The 18,679-nt window shown below is 39.9% G+C and overlaps 1 protein-coding gene across 1 annotated transcript in view; it reads left to right on the top strand.

Annotated features, from left to right (window-relative positions):
- The window catches only part of HERC1 (HECT and RLD domain containing E3 ubiquitin protein ligase family member 1), an 83,445-nt gene that overhangs the window by 49,757 nt on the left and 15,009 nt on the right, over window positions 1-18,679 (top strand). The window contains exons 38-56 of the mRNA XM_066196370.1: window positions 1,279-2,054; window positions 2,748-2,946; window positions 3,836-3,996; window positions 5,527-5,643; window positions 5,824-6,055; window positions 6,755-6,879; window positions 7,142-7,362; window positions 8,553-8,821; window positions 9,332-9,384; window positions 10,606-10,806; window positions 11,420-11,594; window positions 11,789-12,059; window positions 12,424-12,637; window positions 13,425-13,630; window positions 14,191-14,318; window positions 15,570-15,697; window positions 16,250-16,450; window positions 17,279-17,409; window positions 18,321-18,520. Coding sequence (XP_066052467.1) covers window positions 1,279-2,054; window positions 2,748-2,946; window positions 3,836-3,996; window positions 5,527-5,643; window positions 5,824-6,055; window positions 6,755-6,879; window positions 7,142-7,362; window positions 8,553-8,821; window positions 9,332-9,384; window positions 10,606-10,806; window positions 11,420-11,594; window positions 11,789-12,059; window positions 12,424-12,637; window positions 13,425-13,630; window positions 14,191-14,318; window positions 15,570-15,697; window positions 16,250-16,450; window positions 17,279-17,409; window positions 18,321-18,520 — 4,008 coding nt within the window. The remainder of the gene's footprint in view (window positions 1-1,278; window positions 2,055-2,747; window positions 2,947-3,835; window positions 3,997-5,526; window positions 5,644-5,823; window positions 6,056-6,754; window positions 6,880-7,141; window positions 7,363-8,552; window positions 8,822-9,331; window positions 9,385-10,605; window positions 10,807-11,419; window positions 11,595-11,788; window positions 12,060-12,423; window positions 12,638-13,424; window positions 13,631-14,190; window positions 14,319-15,569; window positions 15,698-16,249; window positions 16,451-17,278; window positions 17,410-18,320; window positions 18,521-18,679) is intronic.

Genomic DNA, 18,679 nt, shown 5'->3' with positions numbered 1-18,679 from the left:
CAAAGGGAAAGCACTTGGAAGGAAGCTGAGGTGAAGCTTTTTTGAGCTTCTTGGTGCTCTCACAGGAATTGCCTGTGTTTTTGAGTGGAAAAGATTTGATTAACTTGGTTTCTTGAACTCCTTCTGCCTATAGCTGAAAGAAGTCTTTTGAAGAAATTGAGCAGGGATTTTAAATTTGTTTTTTCCCTGCCAGTTACAATTTCGTTCTGAAATAGCCTAGGTCACTTTACTTTTCCAGCTGTTGCAGCATCATGTCCGTTTTGTCTTCGCAAAGGCTGTTGTCACTTTGACTAAATATACTGAACTGCAATTGATTTAGTTCCAGATATTAATTCTTTCAAGTATGCCCATGTGACAGTGTAGCCTTAAAGAGTGCCCTTAAAATAATTTGAAGCCTTATTTGAGTGATGTGGAACTGCACTTGAACATAAGCAAGCTTTTGGTAAAGCATTTAATTAGGTTCATTTTATACCTTTTTAATTAAAACCAGGCTAAAGCTTGCTTTCATTTTTAGGTAGAAGTTTACATTGTAAGATGGGAAAACTTTCTGAGATAATAAAAGGAAGATGTAAAAGTCATTTATCTGCTGGATGTATGGAAAATACAAGGTGTATGGAAATACGGGCTGATGAATTTTTGTCCTGTTTCAAGTGAAAATTAGTCAAGTTTAACAGTCCTAAATAGTACCAGAAAATATCACTGAATATAGATGGACAAATAGATAGCTGTGTCTGCTAGGTTTTCTGACCCGTGCTTTTCAAAGGTCGCTGTCCGCACCAGGTGATCTGTCCTGACACACCAGAAACAGAATTGTCCTGAGCTCTCAGTAGTGTGCTCATGGTGATGAATAGCTGACATCAATCAAAGCTTTTCCTCAATGTTTAGAAGTTTTCTTTATAAGCTTTTATATCTGGTAACATTCACATATGATGATAATGTTTACCTTCAGATATTTTTTCTTTATAAAAGTCTGTTACGTTTTTCTGATAAACAATATATCCAGAGCCTGTGTCAGCACAGGATTGATAGCTTCTGTGGGGCTTCTGGGTTTCAGTGCTTGTTGTTGAAAACCTGTGTATGCTTTGTTGCATTTGCTTTGAAACCATATCTCCCGTTTTCTGATCATAACTTCATTTCCCCCTGTTTGCATTTAATTTATAGAATTGGTTTGTTTTATTAAATATATTTTACATCTTATTTGCTGACATTATTTCCTGTACGTTCCTCCTGTCTCTCCCTCACTTGCTTTTTCCTGTGTCATTCTGATCTTTATTAAAGCTTCCCAACTTTTTGGTCGCCTAGTGATACTCCATTGTATAATCTGGAGCCCTGTGAACCACTGCCTTTTGATGTTGCAAGATTTCGTGGGCTGACAGCTACTGTGTTGCTGGACCTTACCTATCTGACTGGCATTCACGAAGATACGGGAAAGCAAGGCACCAAGAGACATGAGAAAAAACACAGACATGAATCTGAAGATAAAGGGGAAATGGACCAGAAAATGGAGGGCGACGTCGGATCAGATACGCGATTAGGCCAAAGTGCTGATGATAACAAAGGACACAGTGCCACAGCCTCTAAGTCGGAAAATGAAATTGTTTCCTTTTCTTTAGAACCGTCAACCCTAGGTATGGAATCCCAACACCAACCTGCTGAAGGAAGAAAAAAGAATCACGAGCACACCCCACGAAGTCATGATATAGTGCAGTCAGAAATCCGAGCTGTGCAGCTGTCTTACCTTTATCTTGGTGCTATGAAGTCACTTAGTGTTCTTCTTAGTTGTAGTAAGTATGCTGAGCTGCTGTTAATCCCCAAAGTGCTGGCAGAGAACGGCCACAACTCCGACTGCGCGGGGTCCCCGGTGGTGCACGAGGACGTGGAGCTGCGCGCTGCGCTGCAGTTCCTGATGCGGCACATGGTGAAACGCGCTGTCATGCGATCGCCCATTAAGAGGGCGCTGGGGCTGGCAGACCTGGAGCGGGCACAGGCCATGATCTACAAATTAGTGGTTCATGGGCTGCTGGAGGATCAGTTTGGTGGCAGACTTAAACAAGGTATGTTTTCAAAATGAGATGAAAATGAATAGTAACAGTGATTATACAGTTAACATGGTCTTGTAGATTTCTAGTGCGTGTACTTCGGGGGAATCTTAATCAGACAAGGAAATTCTGCAAAATACTGTTTACTGTTTTATAGATATAACACTGATTGTTTTTTGCCTGTTTCCTAATTCCTTATCCTAATAACAAGTGAATGCATATCCATCAGAAATAAGATTTTTTAATATCTTTGATACTTTTAAAAATGAGCAATACTGTATTGTAGTTGTCAGAAGGATTTGCGCTTCTAAACCAGCAGTAAAAATCCCTTAAAAATGCTACTTGCACAGGTGAATTAAAAATAGCTTTATAGTTCGTCAGCTGTATTTTTGTATCTACGCCCTCTCCCCGTTTTGTGTGTTTTGAGAATAATCCAAGCTGTTACAACCATAAATGTGATTATCACAAACTTTGGCATAAGTAAATTGTTTGTTGTTTACCTTGGATCGCCATGAGAATAACGAGCTCCTGGACTGATTTACTCAAGCCCATCAGTTAGTGGCAGAATCTGCACTCTCCTTTCTTCCTCTGGGGTGAATTTTAAATAATGATAGTTATTTTTGAAAGTTGAAAGTTTAGCCATAGCTACTGTTCCGATCTACACAATTACATTAATGTTGCTGTAACATCCTTATTTTTCTGTTGTAGAAGCGGAGCAACAAGTAGAAGAGGGGGATCAGTCTCAGCAAGCCCAAACACCGGTTACAACCAGCCCTTCTGCTTCTAGCACAACATCTTTCATGAGCAGCTCTCTGGAGGATACCACTACTGCTACTACTCCAGTAACTGATACAGAAACAGTTCCAGCTTCAGAATCGCCTGGTGTTATGCCTCTCAGTCTCCTGAGGTAAAATACCCTCTATCAGCATGTATGATTCTCTGGGTGTAGGGAACCAGTTGTGTGATTTATGTAGAATATATGTCTTTAGCTACCTAAGCCTTTGAAAATGCTGCCAAGAGCTGCCTCTGCAGAGGGACATAGTTTAAATGTTACTTTGCCTTTCAGGGTTTGTGGTTTTTATTAGACAGCTGTTAAGCTTTTGCCATACACTGTATAAAATGTGACATCCGAATTCTTTAAGAAGGAGAAAATGTTCTCCTTAAGTTGTCCTTCAGTTGTCATGTTTATTTGGTTTACTTCACATTACAAGTCTCTGAATTTCTGTATTTTTATTGAATGTTTGATTGTCAAACTAGAATAGATCTTGGTAGGTATCATTCTGCAAAGCTAAGGTGTTGTTTCAGCTTACACTGACATAGTGAAATGAAAGATAAACTCCTAAATTTGCGGAGGCAATTTGTGCCATTGAAGGAAATCTGCTTTACCTTACATACTTTTCTAAGTTTATTAATTAATAGAAGTTTTGCAGACATCTTTCGATAAAAGCCAGAGCAATGTTTTCATACTAGGACAGTGAAAATCAAATACTTACCTGATTTATTAGTCAGTCTGAGTTCTGAACAAACTGTGGAAATGGAAAAAGTGTTTATTTATATTTTATCTCTTTGGACAGCTCCTGGTCTCTGAGGGTTTTTTAATGTCATGCTTAGAACTTAACTGTACAGATAAAGTTGGTAGGAATGAGCTGTTGCCTCAAAGTGTGTGTTGTGTCTTACCATTTTCAATTGCATCAAGTAGGATTTGCCAAGTGCACTCCAGTTGGATGTTCTTCTTGTGTCAGACCTTTTTCAGCTTGGTTCTGTTCAACATAAATGTATATTTTTCTTTTTTCAAGGCAAATGTTCTCCAGTTATCCTACTACAACTGTGCTTCCAGCACGACGTGCTCAGACTCCCCCAATATCTTCTTTACCAACATCTCCTTCAGATGAAGTTGGAAGGAGACAAAGTTTGACCTCTCCAGATTCCCAGTCTGCAAGGCCCGCCAATCGCACGGGTAAACTTGTCAGTGGAGTAGAAATGGGGACACGTTAGGAAAGTCACAGGAGCTATGGGGGCCCTGTTTTAAGAGATTGAAATCCAACAGAGTTTATTCTTAAGGCAAACTAACATGCAAAGCATTGTTGAAAACCTTTTAGTTGCTGTCTTAGGGAAAAAAAAAAGGTACAGATTTTATAGCTGTAGGCATTATCAAGCAAACAAAATAAGTTTTTAAAAGCTGTGTACTGGATACAAAAACAACAGTGAAGCATAGTTGGAAACTGCTTCAAAATGTTCATCTGATTTGGGCTTGTTTCCTTGGTTGTGTGGTTCAGATAAGTGCAGTAATTTTCTAGCTTTTGTTAGATCGCATACTACACAGAATACAAGAATAGGTGTATTTTATGGTACATGCACCGGTGTTGTAATAAGTCAGCCGAGACTCCATTATCTTCATTCAGGAAAAGCCCAAATCTTCAGTCACACAACTCATTTTACACAGTTTTTACAGACTTCATGGGCAGCTTGGTTAATAGCTTTCTTGCCAGTTATTCTGTTGGTTAGTAAAAGGCATTCTGCTTGTCCATCAAGTATCTCTATTGTTGGATTGTTTACATATTTTCTTTACTGATACTCACGGGACAAATCCCTTTTTATTGCAGGTGCATTTGTTTTTCAACCCAAGAATAGGAGGTTGTGCTAACGAGTTCATACACCAAGATTGTTTTCTCATACGAACTCACAAATTACTCAGAAGAAGTGTCAGGCTAACTTTGGCAATTTAGCAGAGCAGGCCTGATTTTATGAGGCCTTTCTTTCATAATTCTTCTACCTTGTCTACAACACACCAGTACTTTTTACTCTTGCCCTTATATCTGTGCTATTAGTTGTGAGGTTTAGTGGTTCGTGTGTTGCATAGCAACTGGTCTGCTCAGTTTCATGTCTCCTTGTTTTTTCCTTTTGATTTAATTATGAGATGACTTGTTTCTAGTCATGATAGTGTCTTTACAGCAGTGTTTATTTGTTAGTGCAAGTCAGAAAGAAACTCTGGGTTTGGGGCAGTAACTGACCTCTTCAGAGTCCCTTGAGTGACCCTGCACAGAAATACAGCCATCATCCACAAAGAGGTTTTTCAGATACGTTCCCAGTTCAGCTGAGGTCTCTTTCTGTACCTTAAGAGGAATGTATAACAATCTCACTATTTGGGAATCTCAATGATTTGGACAAGGATAACTTTATCTAGGCTACCTAAATATAAATCAAATAGATTATTTGATACAGTTCAAAATGAAAACAGCAGAAATTTCTTAAATAGTTCTTTGCATATCATCAGTATCCTACTTGATCAAACAGAGTCAGTCAGCGTAATCTATGTTACGGAGAAGAGTGAACTCCATAAAGTATCTTGCTTTGAGGAAAGTAATTGTAAAAAAAGGTGAGAGTAATTATTTCCTTAGTTCAAGCTGATATAACAAAGTAAGGTGTAATAAAGTAACACTAGAGAAAGATTTATGTGCTTTACATTTCTTGTTTTCTGTCTTTTTAGCTTTGTCTGATCCAAGCAGCCGACTTTCAACATCCCCTCCTCCTCCTGCCATTGCTGTTCCCTTGCTAGAAATGGGGTTCTCCCTCAGGCAAATTGCAAAAGCTATGGAAGCTACAGGTAATCTATAGCGATAATATCAGTTTAACTGAAAGATTGGATGCTTATGAAACACTTGTTTTCCAGTAGAATACTTAATTTTTAAGTTCTATAACCATTTCTGTGGAAGAACAGATTTTTTTGTTTTTGTAACCATCAGTGCTAAAATACAGTTCCAAAGTGTGATTTTCCTGCTTTCAGGTGCCAGAGGAGAAGCAGATGCACAGAACATCACAGTGCTGGCCATGTGGATGATCGAGCACCCTGGAAACGAAGATGATGAAGAGCCCCAGTCAGAGGGGACTGCAGAGTCACGGCATGGGACTATTGTCTCTGGCAGTGGTGGGAAATCTGGGGATCATTGCTATTTGCAGTCTCCTGGTGATATCCCTTCTGCTGATGCCACTGAAATGGAGGAAGGCTTTAGTGAGAGGTCAGATAATTTTCTTTAATTGCTTGTAATCTGTTCCTGAAACTGGAAATCTCACAAATTCATTGTTGCTGACAGAGAGTTACTTTATAATGCAGCTTTTGAATTTTGTTTCTGCATGAGCAGAAGCAAAGATGCAATTAAATTAGGTGTATGTGGTGCATTTATTTCTAGTGCTGTTTGTGTGCAGAACTGGGGCAGAATGTAACTGAGCATGTTCTCTTCACAACAAAAAAAAAGAAAAGAATAAAAAAATGAGGGCTTATAATTGCATTAACTAAAAGACCAAGTAATAAAGCAGAATTACATTAAATTCATGTGTAAGGCCAAAGGCGAATTGCCTCAGCCAGGAACAACAGGGATGATTTTATTTCTTTGAAAGAGGAGAAAAAACTAATTCAAGCTGATTAATTAACTATTCAAGCTACAAATTAACCTAGTATAAAATTGAGTGCTCTCTCAAAATTTCTGCCATGCTGAGGTGGTAGGTGTTGACTTTGCTGCATCTAATTTGTTTGAGGTAGCCCTCGCAGTCAAAACAGTATATATGTGCTCCTTGAAATTAAACATTCTTGAATCCCCAATTCCTTTTTTTTATCCGTTAAAGAAAGGAAAAAAATGCTAATAAATATTGCTTAAGTCACTCTCTATGGTTTCTCTAAAAGTTGGTTTGATTGACCTGTAAATTCCAAATTCCTGTAGCCCTGATAATCTGGATCATGTGGATAATGCAGCTGCAGCGAGTGGCCCTCCCTCACGAAGTCGGTCGTCTGTCACACGGAGGCACAAATTTGATTTAGCTGCCCGAACGTTGCTGGCACGTGCTGGTAAGGAACTGAAAGAATTCCAAGGGCTTTGCTTATCCAGGAAATCAGTAGGAGGGGGGACTGGGACTTCACTGTAGATAAAATGATGTTTGGAAAACTCCTTCTCATATGTGTACCAATGTACATTTAAGAGTTTTATGGGGTGATAAGTAGATTGTTTAGCAGAAGAGTTAAAACAAAAAGGAAATTGGAAGTACAGCCATCATTCTGCTGTGGAAAATAAAAGTCCTGCTTTCCTGTTTCTCTCTTTTCCCACCTTGAGCGGGATTGTACCGCTCAGTGCAGGCCCACAGGAACCAGAGCCGCAGGGAAGGGATCTCCTTGCAGCAAGATCCAGGGGCACTGTATGACTTCAACTTGGATGAGGAGTTGGAGATTGACCTTGATGATGAAGCAATGGAAGCTATGTTTGGGCAAGACTTGGCTAGTGATAATGATATTCTGGGAATGTGGATCCCAGAGGTACTGGATTGGCCTACCTGGGTGTGTGTGACTGCAGCAGGGGCTGCTTTGACTTACTGCTTTTTGCATGCTTGTATTTTTAAATTTCAAGTAACGTGTATGTTTAGAGCCTCTTTGAAAATATCTTACTAAGTGCCAGCAGTGCTTAAAATCATCTTGTATTCTGTAGCATCACTTCTAGTTTAAGAATAGTGATTTCTTGTGTTTCTTGCTCTGCACTTCCACATGTAGTTTCCTTCTCCCTCCCCTGAAAGGTGAGAACAGAACTCATATGGTTGTTCTGGTGATAGCAATTAGAAATCAAGTAGGTGGTCCAGATGGCATAGCTGTGTGAGATAACAAACACAGTTGTAAATGTTCCTTCTCCTGCTACTGCTAATAATATCCAAACGGTAGCAACATAATTTGCACTTAAATCAGTTTTTCTTAATTTCATTGTGTCATGTATTCCATTCTCTGGGAAGGATGTGGTGACAGTCCTCACTGAATTGTTGTATAGAGCAATAAAAAAACTATTGCTGGAAAACAAATATAATAGGAGCGCTTTGTTAATCTTTGGATTGTCCATGTCAAATTAGACAATCAAGCCATAAGACTCAGCCTTTCATCTCCTAATGATGAAGCTTTGATATATAGCAAGTTTTTGATAGCAAGTTGCAGGATGCATATTGAATTTTTCAGAGCACTTGCTTCACTGAAATATCTCAATGAAATTACTGATTTAGCACAGAAATCTAATTATGAAAAGTGGGGTTCCTATTGAGATAAAACCGTGATATTTTCTGACACAAACGGTGATTTTTGTTGCTCAGTAAATGTAAAATCTGATTGTCTGAATGCAAAAAAAGGATTCTTTTCCTTTGTTAGATCTAGTTTCAGACAAGTTCTGAGGAGAACCAGATAGAGACAGTGTTGAGTGCAACACGGTTACAAATGAAAAGTTAGGCTGTCAAGAATTTTTGAGTCAATCTAACACAAAATAGGAAATTGCCTCCTCTGAAACTTTACTTCCAAATGTTTTCCCTGTTCTGAAATAGTCTTCATTATGTCATAAGTTGTATGTTTCTGCTTTGCTTTTGTACAAGTCAACCATATAAATCACACTCGGTGGCAGAAACACGCAGGGACACCCAGCTAAGGATATTGGCACGTTTTATATCTAAGGTGCAGACATTATTCTGTACAAATAACGTGACAATCTTGCTGTGCAGCACGTCTGTGAATCTGAAGACAGAGAAGAAGTGGTGGTGTGTGAGCTGTGTGAATCCAGCGTGGTCAGCTTCAACCAGCACATGAAGAGGAACCACCCTGGCTGCGGGCGCAGTGCCAACCGCCAGGGCTACCGCAGCAACGGCTCCTACGTGGACGGCTGGTTCGGGGGCGAGTGCGGCAGCGGGAACCCCTACTACCTCCTGTGCGGCATTTGCAGGGAGAAGTACCTGGCCCTCAAGAGCAAATCCAAAACATCAGCCTCGGAAAGGTACAGAAATAGGAGACGGCGAGCAAAGAAAGGAAACTGAACGTTGTTATGAGCCAGCAGCGTTTTAAGAATTTGATTTAGGAGAGAAGAATTCTTAGCAGGATTTTCTGATGCTTAAGATCATTCTGTGTATTTCACAAATGCATATTTAGAAAAAAAAAAAAAGGTTTATTTGATATTTCTGGTTTTTAAACTAAGAACGAGGAATAATTTCTTGGGGTGTTGCCTCCTACTTAGTGACTTTTGAAAACCGTATCGGTTTTGTCTGATAATTCCAGTGTTTTTTCTATGGACACATTAGTACTGCGAAATGCTTCCCGTCTCCACACACACTTTCAGAAGCCATTTTGTCTGTTTCTTGGTTACTAGGCTTTTCTGGAATCATTCATCATACATGTAGACCTAACAATGAAGTTAGACTTTAACAGGGAACCAAATTTAAAATTGTAATGTATAGTTATAAAATAATAGACCCACTCAGTAGTTTTCTTTGTTATTTTTTTCATACAGGTACAAAGGCCAGGCTCCTGATCTAATAGGTAAACAAGACAGTGTCTATGAAGGTATGTTCTTTAGTTAAAGGGGGTTTTGCTTTTTCTACTTCCGTGCAAATAAACCTGAAGATGTATTTTAAAATCTTTTCCTGTTTGATGCAGTATTTTAGTTTTGGGGGTTTATTTAGTTCAAATCAGAGAAAAGAAAAAAATCTGTGGCTTCTTTCCCCTGTCTTTCATGTAAGCAGCTGAAAGGGCAAACACCTAACCTGGGGTTGATAAGGTCTTGTGAGATGTTGCATCCAGAACTGCACGTACAAAATCTCAATGTTAAAATATATTTCTGAAGCTGCCTTTGTGGGAGAAATTGATTACTGTATGTTAGTGTCCCAAAAGTCTTGTTCTTAACTTTTCTCCCTTTGTCCAAGCTGAGAGCATCCTGGGGGTGGCTTTCACTTTAAGCAGATTATTTTTGATGTGTGCAGAAAACCTTTCCCGGGTGGTTCTGTAATTCTGGTCCTTTCTGTAGCTTCTGTGATCACGATTGTGTGATTTACCACATTTTTCTATGTGAGACTAAATGAGTGCTCCAGTACTTAGGGCAAGTCTGTCTGCTATAGATCAAAGGTGTTCTGATTCTACTGTGTGTGGAGTGAGACAGGGAGATCAGTAAATATAATCTGACTTGTGTGTGAATGGTTGGCAAGTGAAGGAAGTGCCTCACTGAATTGCAGTTAAAGTTGTTATTCTTTGTTGTTTGGGTTTTTTTTTAATTCCTTGGGAATGAAAAGCAAAGACCTGGGTGCTCAGTTATAACCCACGAACTAATGCATGCTTTTTTGATAAATATGAAGACTAGAAATTTCTAACATTTGTCTTTACCACTCAGTCCTTTGGAATACGCCCTTATTACCATGATTTAAGGCACGACTGTATGCCTCCACTTCTCTCTGTACTCCAGGTTTTGGAGCTGTCTTGTGCTGTATGTGATGGACCCCTAATGTCTGTGTTTTTAAAGAGCAGCTAGTTTGATACTTGAGAGAATCTTCCATAAAACTTTTGTGCAGTATAAAGATCAAGTTGAATAGAGAAGGGCAAGAACAGGGCTTTGTTTTTCTGATATACTTGGTTGTGTCTATGCCAACGTCAGAAGATGAGTTTTTAATGCTGTGCTGTAGATTACAGTACATGTTTCATACCTTCTACTGTTTAGGTTTTGTTTTAATTAATTGGAATTATTTCATATTTAAGCTTTTGTAACCAAGTCCAATCATATTTCTCCAATTCTAGAAGACTGGGACATGTTAGATGTGGACGAAGATGAAAAGCTGACAGGAGAAGAGGAGTTTGAACTACTGGCTGGGCCTCTTGGGTTAAATGATCGACGCATTGTACCTGAACCTGTTCAGTTCCCTGACAGTGACCCTCTGGGTGCTTCAGTTGCAATGGTGACAGCCACCAACAGTATGGAAGAAACACTGATGCAAATAGGTACATCTGAAATCCATTTCATTTAAAGAAAGAATAATATCAGCAGCAGCAACAACAGTAATGATAGCAATAGTCGCCACCTCCTCCCCTTCTCTTAGTGGGGCTTTTCTAGAGGCAAGACAGGATTATCCTGACAGTATTTCCTGCCTGCCACCATGAGGAAGTGGAGAACATCCCCGGACTGTCCTTTTATCATAAGAAAATTAGAGAGAGGAGTGTGAGGCATTATGAATTGACAGAAGGATTGAATTTTGCCAATAGAACTTGTGACTATTGTCAAACAGTAGGTGCCAGTAACATGTTTTGCAGAACCCAATGAATGGATTTAAGTTGGGACTTAAAAATAGTCCCCTCTGATGGAAAAGGGGATCAGAGGAATTAAGACTGAGTATGTCAGATTGTGTTCATGTCTTTTTAAAAATAAGGAATAATTAAATGATGGAGTGTATTTGAGGAGTGTATTTTCCTCCTGGTCATTAATATTGTAGTTCTGTATGTATGAAATACTGAAAAATGAATCAGTAACTTAGGCTGATTTGCTTCTGTGCGTATTACTACATGATAATGTTTTGGTTTTCTCTAAACACTAATGCAAATTATCATTATTTCCAAGGCTGTCACGGCTCAATAGAAAAAAGTTCTTCTGGCAGGATAACCTTAGGAGAACAAGCAGCTGCCCTGGTAAATCCTCACGACCGTGTCATGGCTCTCAGAAGAGTGACAGCTGCTGCCCAAGTACTCCTGGCAAGAACAATGGTTATGAGAGCGCTCTCACTTCTGTCTGTCAGGTTTGTGGCATCTTTGGCAACGCTTCCACCTTTCGTTTTGTAGCCCGTTACCCAGTTCTGTTTGATAAGGATGCAATTTCAGTCTAATTAGGGAAGGGATTCTCATGTCTGTACTTCCAGAATACTGCCAAGAGAAAAAGTTCTGTTGGTTTTGTTCATTTGAACCAAGGGCTTTTATATCCATTCCCCAACAGTGGTTCCAGTTGTAGCCTGGCTGCCGGCCTTGAATCCCTGGGATTGACAGACATCCGCACTTTGGTTCGGTTGATGTGCCTGGCGGCAGCAGGGAGGGCAGGCCTCTCCACGAGCCCATCCACGGTGTCCAGCTCCACGGAGAGGTCCAGGGGCATCCACGGCAAAACCAGCAAGCCCATCTCTTGCCTTGCCTACCTGAGCACTGCGGTTGGCTGCTTGGCATCAAACACTCCCAGTGCTGCAAAGCTGCTGGTGCAGTTATGTACACAGGTAGGACTTCAGCTCTTACTTGAGACTACTTTGATTACTTGTGCTTTTACCTTCTCAGCTGGGAGGATCTCATTAGAGTCCTTTATGGCTTTGCATCGGGCTATGCTTGATTATTGGCAAAAATCAAGTAACTGTATGTGTCTTTGCTGAGTACTCTTTTCAAGTGGGGAAAATGGATGTGCTTTTTATGTTCATAGGGTTTTTCTGTTAAGGTTTTATTATTTTAATTAGGTCAATTATATGTAGAGAACAGGGGAAAAAATGAAAATCTGTAAAACTATGCAGAATTTGTGCAACTGAAAGTGTTTCTGAATCTGATTGTTCTGTTTGTTCTGATTATTTTTCACCAATTATTTCTTTTCAGAATTTGATTTCTGCAGCAACTGGTGTGAACTTGACAACAGTCGATGATCCAATTCAGAGAAAATTTTTGCCAAGTTTTTTAAGAGGAATTGCAGAAGAAAACAAACTTGTCACATCTCCAAATTTTGTGGTTACTCAAGCGCTTGTAGCATTGTTGGCCGACAAAGGGGCCAAACTGAGGCCAAACTATGATAAAGCTGAAATTGAAAAGAAAGGTATGATACAGCTTTGTTTTTAAATACCTTTAGATCTTCAGTTCCTCATTTGTATGTAAGGGAGGGACTTGCTAGAATGATGCATAAATAGATACACTTTTAAAAATATACAAAACTTGCTTTGATCAAAGGAATATTACGGTTTATGACACACATTTTACTTAGAAATATGGTCTTATTCCATAATTGCATCTTTCACCAGTTCGAAATATAGTTGAACATGTGTGTAATCAAAGCCATAGAGCTGAGACATTGAGCCTGGTTATGCCTCCTGATGAAATTGAGGAAGGTAACAGCTGATTGCCACTACCCAAGTGCTGTCCTGTGTATGTGGCAGAAATATGTGCTGCCTGTGCTCTGAGATGTCAGGGAGCCGCAGAGCATCAGCAGTGCCTCCCGCCAGGCTGGTGCTGGGATAGAGAAGGAAGGACAGGCAGTGACAGCGGGCAGGTCTCTGTCAGAGGAGGCTTCTCCTGTTTAGAAAGCACTTACTTTTTTGCCAGCCATTTTCATATGGTGGGAATAAGGCTCTTTGGAATTCTATTCTTAGGGTTCTTTTTGTGAAAACTGAACTGGGGTTATTTTGGTCTTAGTATCAGAAGAGTGTTTTTAGTATAGTTCACGTGATTGCAATGTTCTGCGAAGATGCTAGTTAATCTCTTTCTGGAAATGCTGGCTGTTGCTGTGTTGACGTGTGTACTCATCTAGGCATCATCTCACTGTTTTGTCTAAGCAGGTTTAATTGCCCATTTGTATGCCCATCCTTGCTATGATCCCTCTGCTGTAGGCCCTCTGGAGCTGGCGAACGCGCTGGCCGCGTGCTGCCTGTCGTCGCGCCTGTCGTCGCAGCACCGGCAGTGGGCGGCGCAGCAGCTGGTGCGCACGCTGGCCGCGCACGACCGCGACAACCAGAGCGTGCCGCAGACGCTGGCCGACATGGGCGGAGACCTGCGCAAGTGCTCCTTCATCAAGCTCGAGGCTCACCAGAACAGGGTAAGCCCCTGCTCCTTGGCAGAGTGCAGGAAAAGGGAAACGGTGTCGTTTTACAGTCACGCTGACTGAAGTGTTTTCCTGTAGGAGGTAATTTTTTGGAGAAAAAGTTGCTGCTTGAAAAGTTATTGCACCTCTGATGCACGAGAGTGTTCAGCTTCTTGGAGGCTTCAGTTAAAGGGGTCATGCAAATGTTCTCGTGGTATATTAAGTCAGCAGAATCGCTCTTAAAGAATAATAAATAAAAAATATTTCCTTAGATCTTAATTTGCATTAATTTTTCTGTCATAGTAGCTAACGTATTTGTGCACTAGTTAACATATTTGTGCAGTATTCTGTGCAGTAATGGCCTATGGAACTTGGGGCTGTATGAAGTGTGGCATCCCTATCAAGCCTGCTTAATTGCAGTAAATAATGCTGTAAAAGTAGAAAAGTAAATCTAGTTTGGTTGTTACAGGGTATTTCAATCACTGTCTCATTGGTTAGTGTTTGTTTAACATTAGTGAACAAACATACCCAAGTTTTAAATTCCAGTTTTGCCATGATTGTTTTGGTATTTGCAGGTCATGACATGTGTTTGGTGCAATAAAAAGGGACTTCTGGCAACAAGTGGGAATGATGGCACCATCAGAGTGTGGAATGTGACAAAGAAGCAATATTCATTGCAACAGACCTGTGTGCTCAATAAGCTGTAAGTTGATTCTTTTCAGCTGCCAGGTATTTAATTTAAGCTGTAATTGTGCAAGATACTGCAGGGTTGACTGTTCTCATTATCTCCTGCACTTAAAATCTCTCATTTGTTTTCTGTTGCTGTGTTTATGGCATGCAAAATAAATAAAATCGCTTCAAACTGAAAACAGAACTTAAATGTCAGCCAGGTAAGAGTCTCCATAAAGAGATCATGTCAGTGCTGTTTAAAAACATCTTTAATTGATACAAGGAGACGTGGGTGAAATAAAAATGGTATGGGACTGTCATATAGCAGAAAAGTGAATTCAGTGGGTTCCAGTGGACAGCTCCAGCATATAACATGATCATTGCGAGTCTGATCATTTGATTCAAGTGTGAAAAAGAATTTTCACTTCTGAGATACAAGAATTAAATGTATTTCTACGTGAGTGTCTTGGAAGTACTTTTTTTGTCATTTAGTGCTGCTGCTCTCCAGGGCTGCACAACACGGAGCTCCCGGCATCCCATCCATCAATTTGGGTGTGTCCAAAAAAGAAGAAAGCAAAAGGAAAGATTAAAATATAACTCTTTAGTGAAGCATAGATGGGTTGAACTTGGAAGAGTGAAGAAGCAATAGTGAACTGCTAGGTTGTTCTGTGACAATTTTTTAGTGGTTTGCTTAGTTCTTCTTTGCTTGCTGCTGTTAGATGTGGCCTTAAAAGGAACAACCAGATTGATATGACAATATTGCATGCTTCATTGTTCTGTACTAAAAGCAGTAAAAAATGTGGCCGTTGTGTATGACCTTAGGGGCATTTAAAGGTATCTGCGTCCCTGTTACAGTTAGGCAAAGCAGGCTTTAAAATGGAGTTTTAGAACAGTGTAACAAGATTGTAACTGGAGGAAGAGTTTAAAGTAGAATTGATCGCAAGATGTGCCTCTTTTATTTCTTGTCCAAGCTAGTGTTTAATTTCATGACTTCCCAGAAAATTTTGCCTTTGCTGAAGATGTTAAATTCGAGAAATAAGTAGGTAAAGGTAAAGAGTTTCCATTTGAAACCTAACTTGAAATTTCATGGAAATAAGTAGTATCTCATTCTGTAATTTGAAGTGATTTTAGAGGGAACGTAGTATTGTGAGCAGAAAAATGTATTATGTAAATCTGCTGTGATGGCAGGACTGTGGCTTCTAGCTCAGATATTTTATGAGTTCTAGGTTTTCCTGTCTGCTTAAAGGAAATGCCCTCTTAATTTCATTCTTTTATTCTGTTACAGAGAAGGTGACTCTGAAGAAGGTCTGGGATCACCCAGTGACCTTAGTTTATCTGTTGTCTGTTGGAGTATCAGTGGCAAGTACCTGGCTGGAGCTACAGAAAAGATGGTGAACATCTGGCAAGTCAATGGTATGTTCTGAGTTGCCTGTGGGCACTTCCTGGTCCAGCATATTTCTGGGGGAGCTGCCAAGTCACTGCATGTTTGTTTACCCCGGTTTAAATGCCTTCCATCTCCCTCAGAGCCTTGTGAACCTGTTTAGTTTGAGAAAGGCACTAACCCCAAGTGGATGCATGATATACGTCTTCAAGAGGAAGACTTTTAATCCCTGTAATTTGTGGTATTGGAAGGTTCATTTTGTTGCTTTGCACTTAAAAAAGTCACCAGTTACCAGGCCTGTGGTAATAGATAGTCCCCAAGGAAAGGATAAATTTACTGGGTACTGAAGAATTCAGCTTCCTTCCTTAACAAAACTAACTACCTTGAATGATAATTGAGATTTGTTACCTAGATTTTGTGTCTGCGTAGATTAGTGAACCATTGCTTTGTATTCTTGTAACTTAGGTGAATTTGTGGTGTGTCCTAGCTCTCAATAAGATCTCTTGATTTTTTTTTTTCTCATGGCAGTATTATTGCTTTCTTTTCTTTATGGTGTTATTTTAACAGACTTTTTGATCTCCTAGGAGGAAAAGGCTTATTAGATCTTCAGCCTCACTGGGTATCTGCTCTAGCCTGGCCAGAAGAAGGGCCAGCTGCAGCTTGGACAGGAGATGCTCCAGAGTTGTTGTTAATTGGGCGCATGGATGGATCTCTGGCTCTTATTGAAGTTGTGGATATTTCAGCCATGCACCGGCTGGAACTGGAGCACTGCTACAGAAAGGATGGTAAGAGACAGCATCAGTATTTGTGATTAAAATTGTGAACACACTCCCACTTTTTATTAAGGAAGTATATAACCAGTGTTGGTTATTGTTCACGGGATATGATTTCTGGTTCATGGGAGCAGAAGAGTCTGTGGGATCTCTATATGCCCCCTGATTTCCCCACAGCAGAGGGCCAAGAGTTTGTAGTAACTTGGTAAAATCCTCCCATTCCTTGCCATTGTGGAAAATCAGTAGAGATCCCCTGCAGTGTCTGCTCTGTCTGCAGATAGCATGCACAGTGTCATTTGAATTCCTCAATGACCACCCTTTTTCCTTTATAGTTCCAGTTCCAGAGAACATCAAGTAGCATATCTTTGGTGGTATTGTGTGGTTTTGCATATTGCTTCTTCAGGAGGCCTACAGATTTTTTATTTTTCTTTTCAGAATCAAGTGAAGCAATATCTTCTTGCTAAGAAAGCAAGTTGTTTTCAGAGCATTATTTAGAAGCCTATCTCAGATACATGAATAAGATTCAGTCTACCCTTTTTCTTTGACCTGGTATAGTTCTTTCCACTATGCCAGGAATATAAATTCCATTATTTTCATAAAAAGGAGAACGAGAAAACTAGTACAAAATATTCTCAACAACTGTCTTTACAGTGGCACTCAGTTTTTATCTTTACCATATGAATTCAAGAAAATTTTCAGACCAGAATATGTTAAGTAGCCTTGGTGGTGGTGGACGTTGTTATGCGCTTGATAGTTTAGACAACTGCACTGCAAAAACCTCTTTGGTATGAGTGAAGTTCGGTTTAGTTGAATGAATGATCTTCTTGTCTGCTCACACAGTGTCTGTCACGTGCCTGGCCTGGTTCAGTGAAGAGAGACCATTTGCTGTTGGCTATTCAGATGGAAAATTGCTCCTAGGAACAAAGGAACCAACTGAGAAAGGAGGAGCTGTTCTCATCGATGCACACAAGGTAGAGCTGGTCTTAAACTAATGTAGAGATTTTGTAGGAAAAATCTGTTTAAGCTGTTGTGTCTATTAGAAAGCTATTTATAAGGACAAGTGCAAATTATTTTAGAAACTCACACCTATTTCTGGTACACATATTAACATAATGTACTCTAAAGGAACAGTCTACCAAATGTTTTAAAAAAAAAAGGGAAGATAAACTTGATTGCCTCTTTGCTGTCAGAGACTGTGAAGTGTATGTACATACAGTGACAGAAGTGAATTAAGCACACAACTGTGCATTGACAGGATTTTAAAGACTTGTTGTTTGACTTGGTAAAAGTTCTCATAATAAATTTTAATCTTGATCATGTCACGTGTTTTTGTTTAGCTTCCTGTACAAAGCAAAAGGTATTCTTGTAAATATGCACTTGCAAAGGTCTAGAACTTTTGCTTGGTCTGTATGTACTAATGAGTTAAGAGCGAATTCCTTAAACGAAATGTAGGTGTAGTAAGAGCATGTTGAGTGCTTCCAGGAGCTGCTCTGGGTGTGTGAAACAGGGCAGTTCCAGAAGGGAGCACATTGCGGCAATAGATCTGTACTTGCCTTCTTACTGTGGGCTGTCTTCCTTTCCCACCTCAGACTCAGAGCTACATCTGGGGAAGGATAACCAGGAAGGGTTTGCAGTGAAAAGAAAACATCTTTTCCTATGTTTCCCGTTTAGTTTCTTTCAGCAAACTTTTTAAAGCCTTTTTAATTTGATAGTTCTGAAATATGTCAATATGGCTTTATAATTGCAACTGGCTGTCTGTGATTTATATGAGAATATTTTTTTTTATTAGTAATTAAAAGTTACATTAGCTCTGAGAGTTAAACTTCCTCCACACTATGGTGTAACTTCATACCAACTTTTCATATTTTTTTTAATCCTATAGGATATGGTTGTTAGTATGAAGTGGGATCCAACTGGTAAAATTCTCCTGACCTGTGCCAAAGAGGAAACAGTGAAGCTCTGGGGGTGTCTGGGGGGCTGCTGGAGGCGCCTGCACTCCCTGTCCCACCCAGCCTTGGTGAATGGCATTGCCTGGTGTGCTCTGCCAGGGAAAGGACCCAAGGCCCAGCTTCTGTTAGCTACGTAAGTCATGGTTTTGTTGTTGTTTCTGCAGTTCTTTTGCAGGTCTTTTCTACCAGTCTGTAGTGTCTATAGCAAAGCAAAGGGTTTGTTTTTTTTAAAAATAATATTCCTTCGGTAAGTCAGTTGCTATGAGATTCTTGAGGTTCCAGAATGCAAATA

The sequence above is a fragment of the Chamaea fasciata genome, unplaced genomic scaffold (assembly GCF_029207755.1).
Source record: "Chamaea fasciata isolate MVZ Bird 193981 ecotype frontalis unplaced genomic scaffold, bChaFas1.0.hap1 SCAF_14, whole genome shotgun sequence".
NCBI lineage: Eukaryota > Metazoa > Chordata > Aves > Passeriformes > Sylviidae > Chamaea > Chamaea fasciata.
This window is presented reverse-complemented; position numbering and strand designations above follow the sequence as displayed.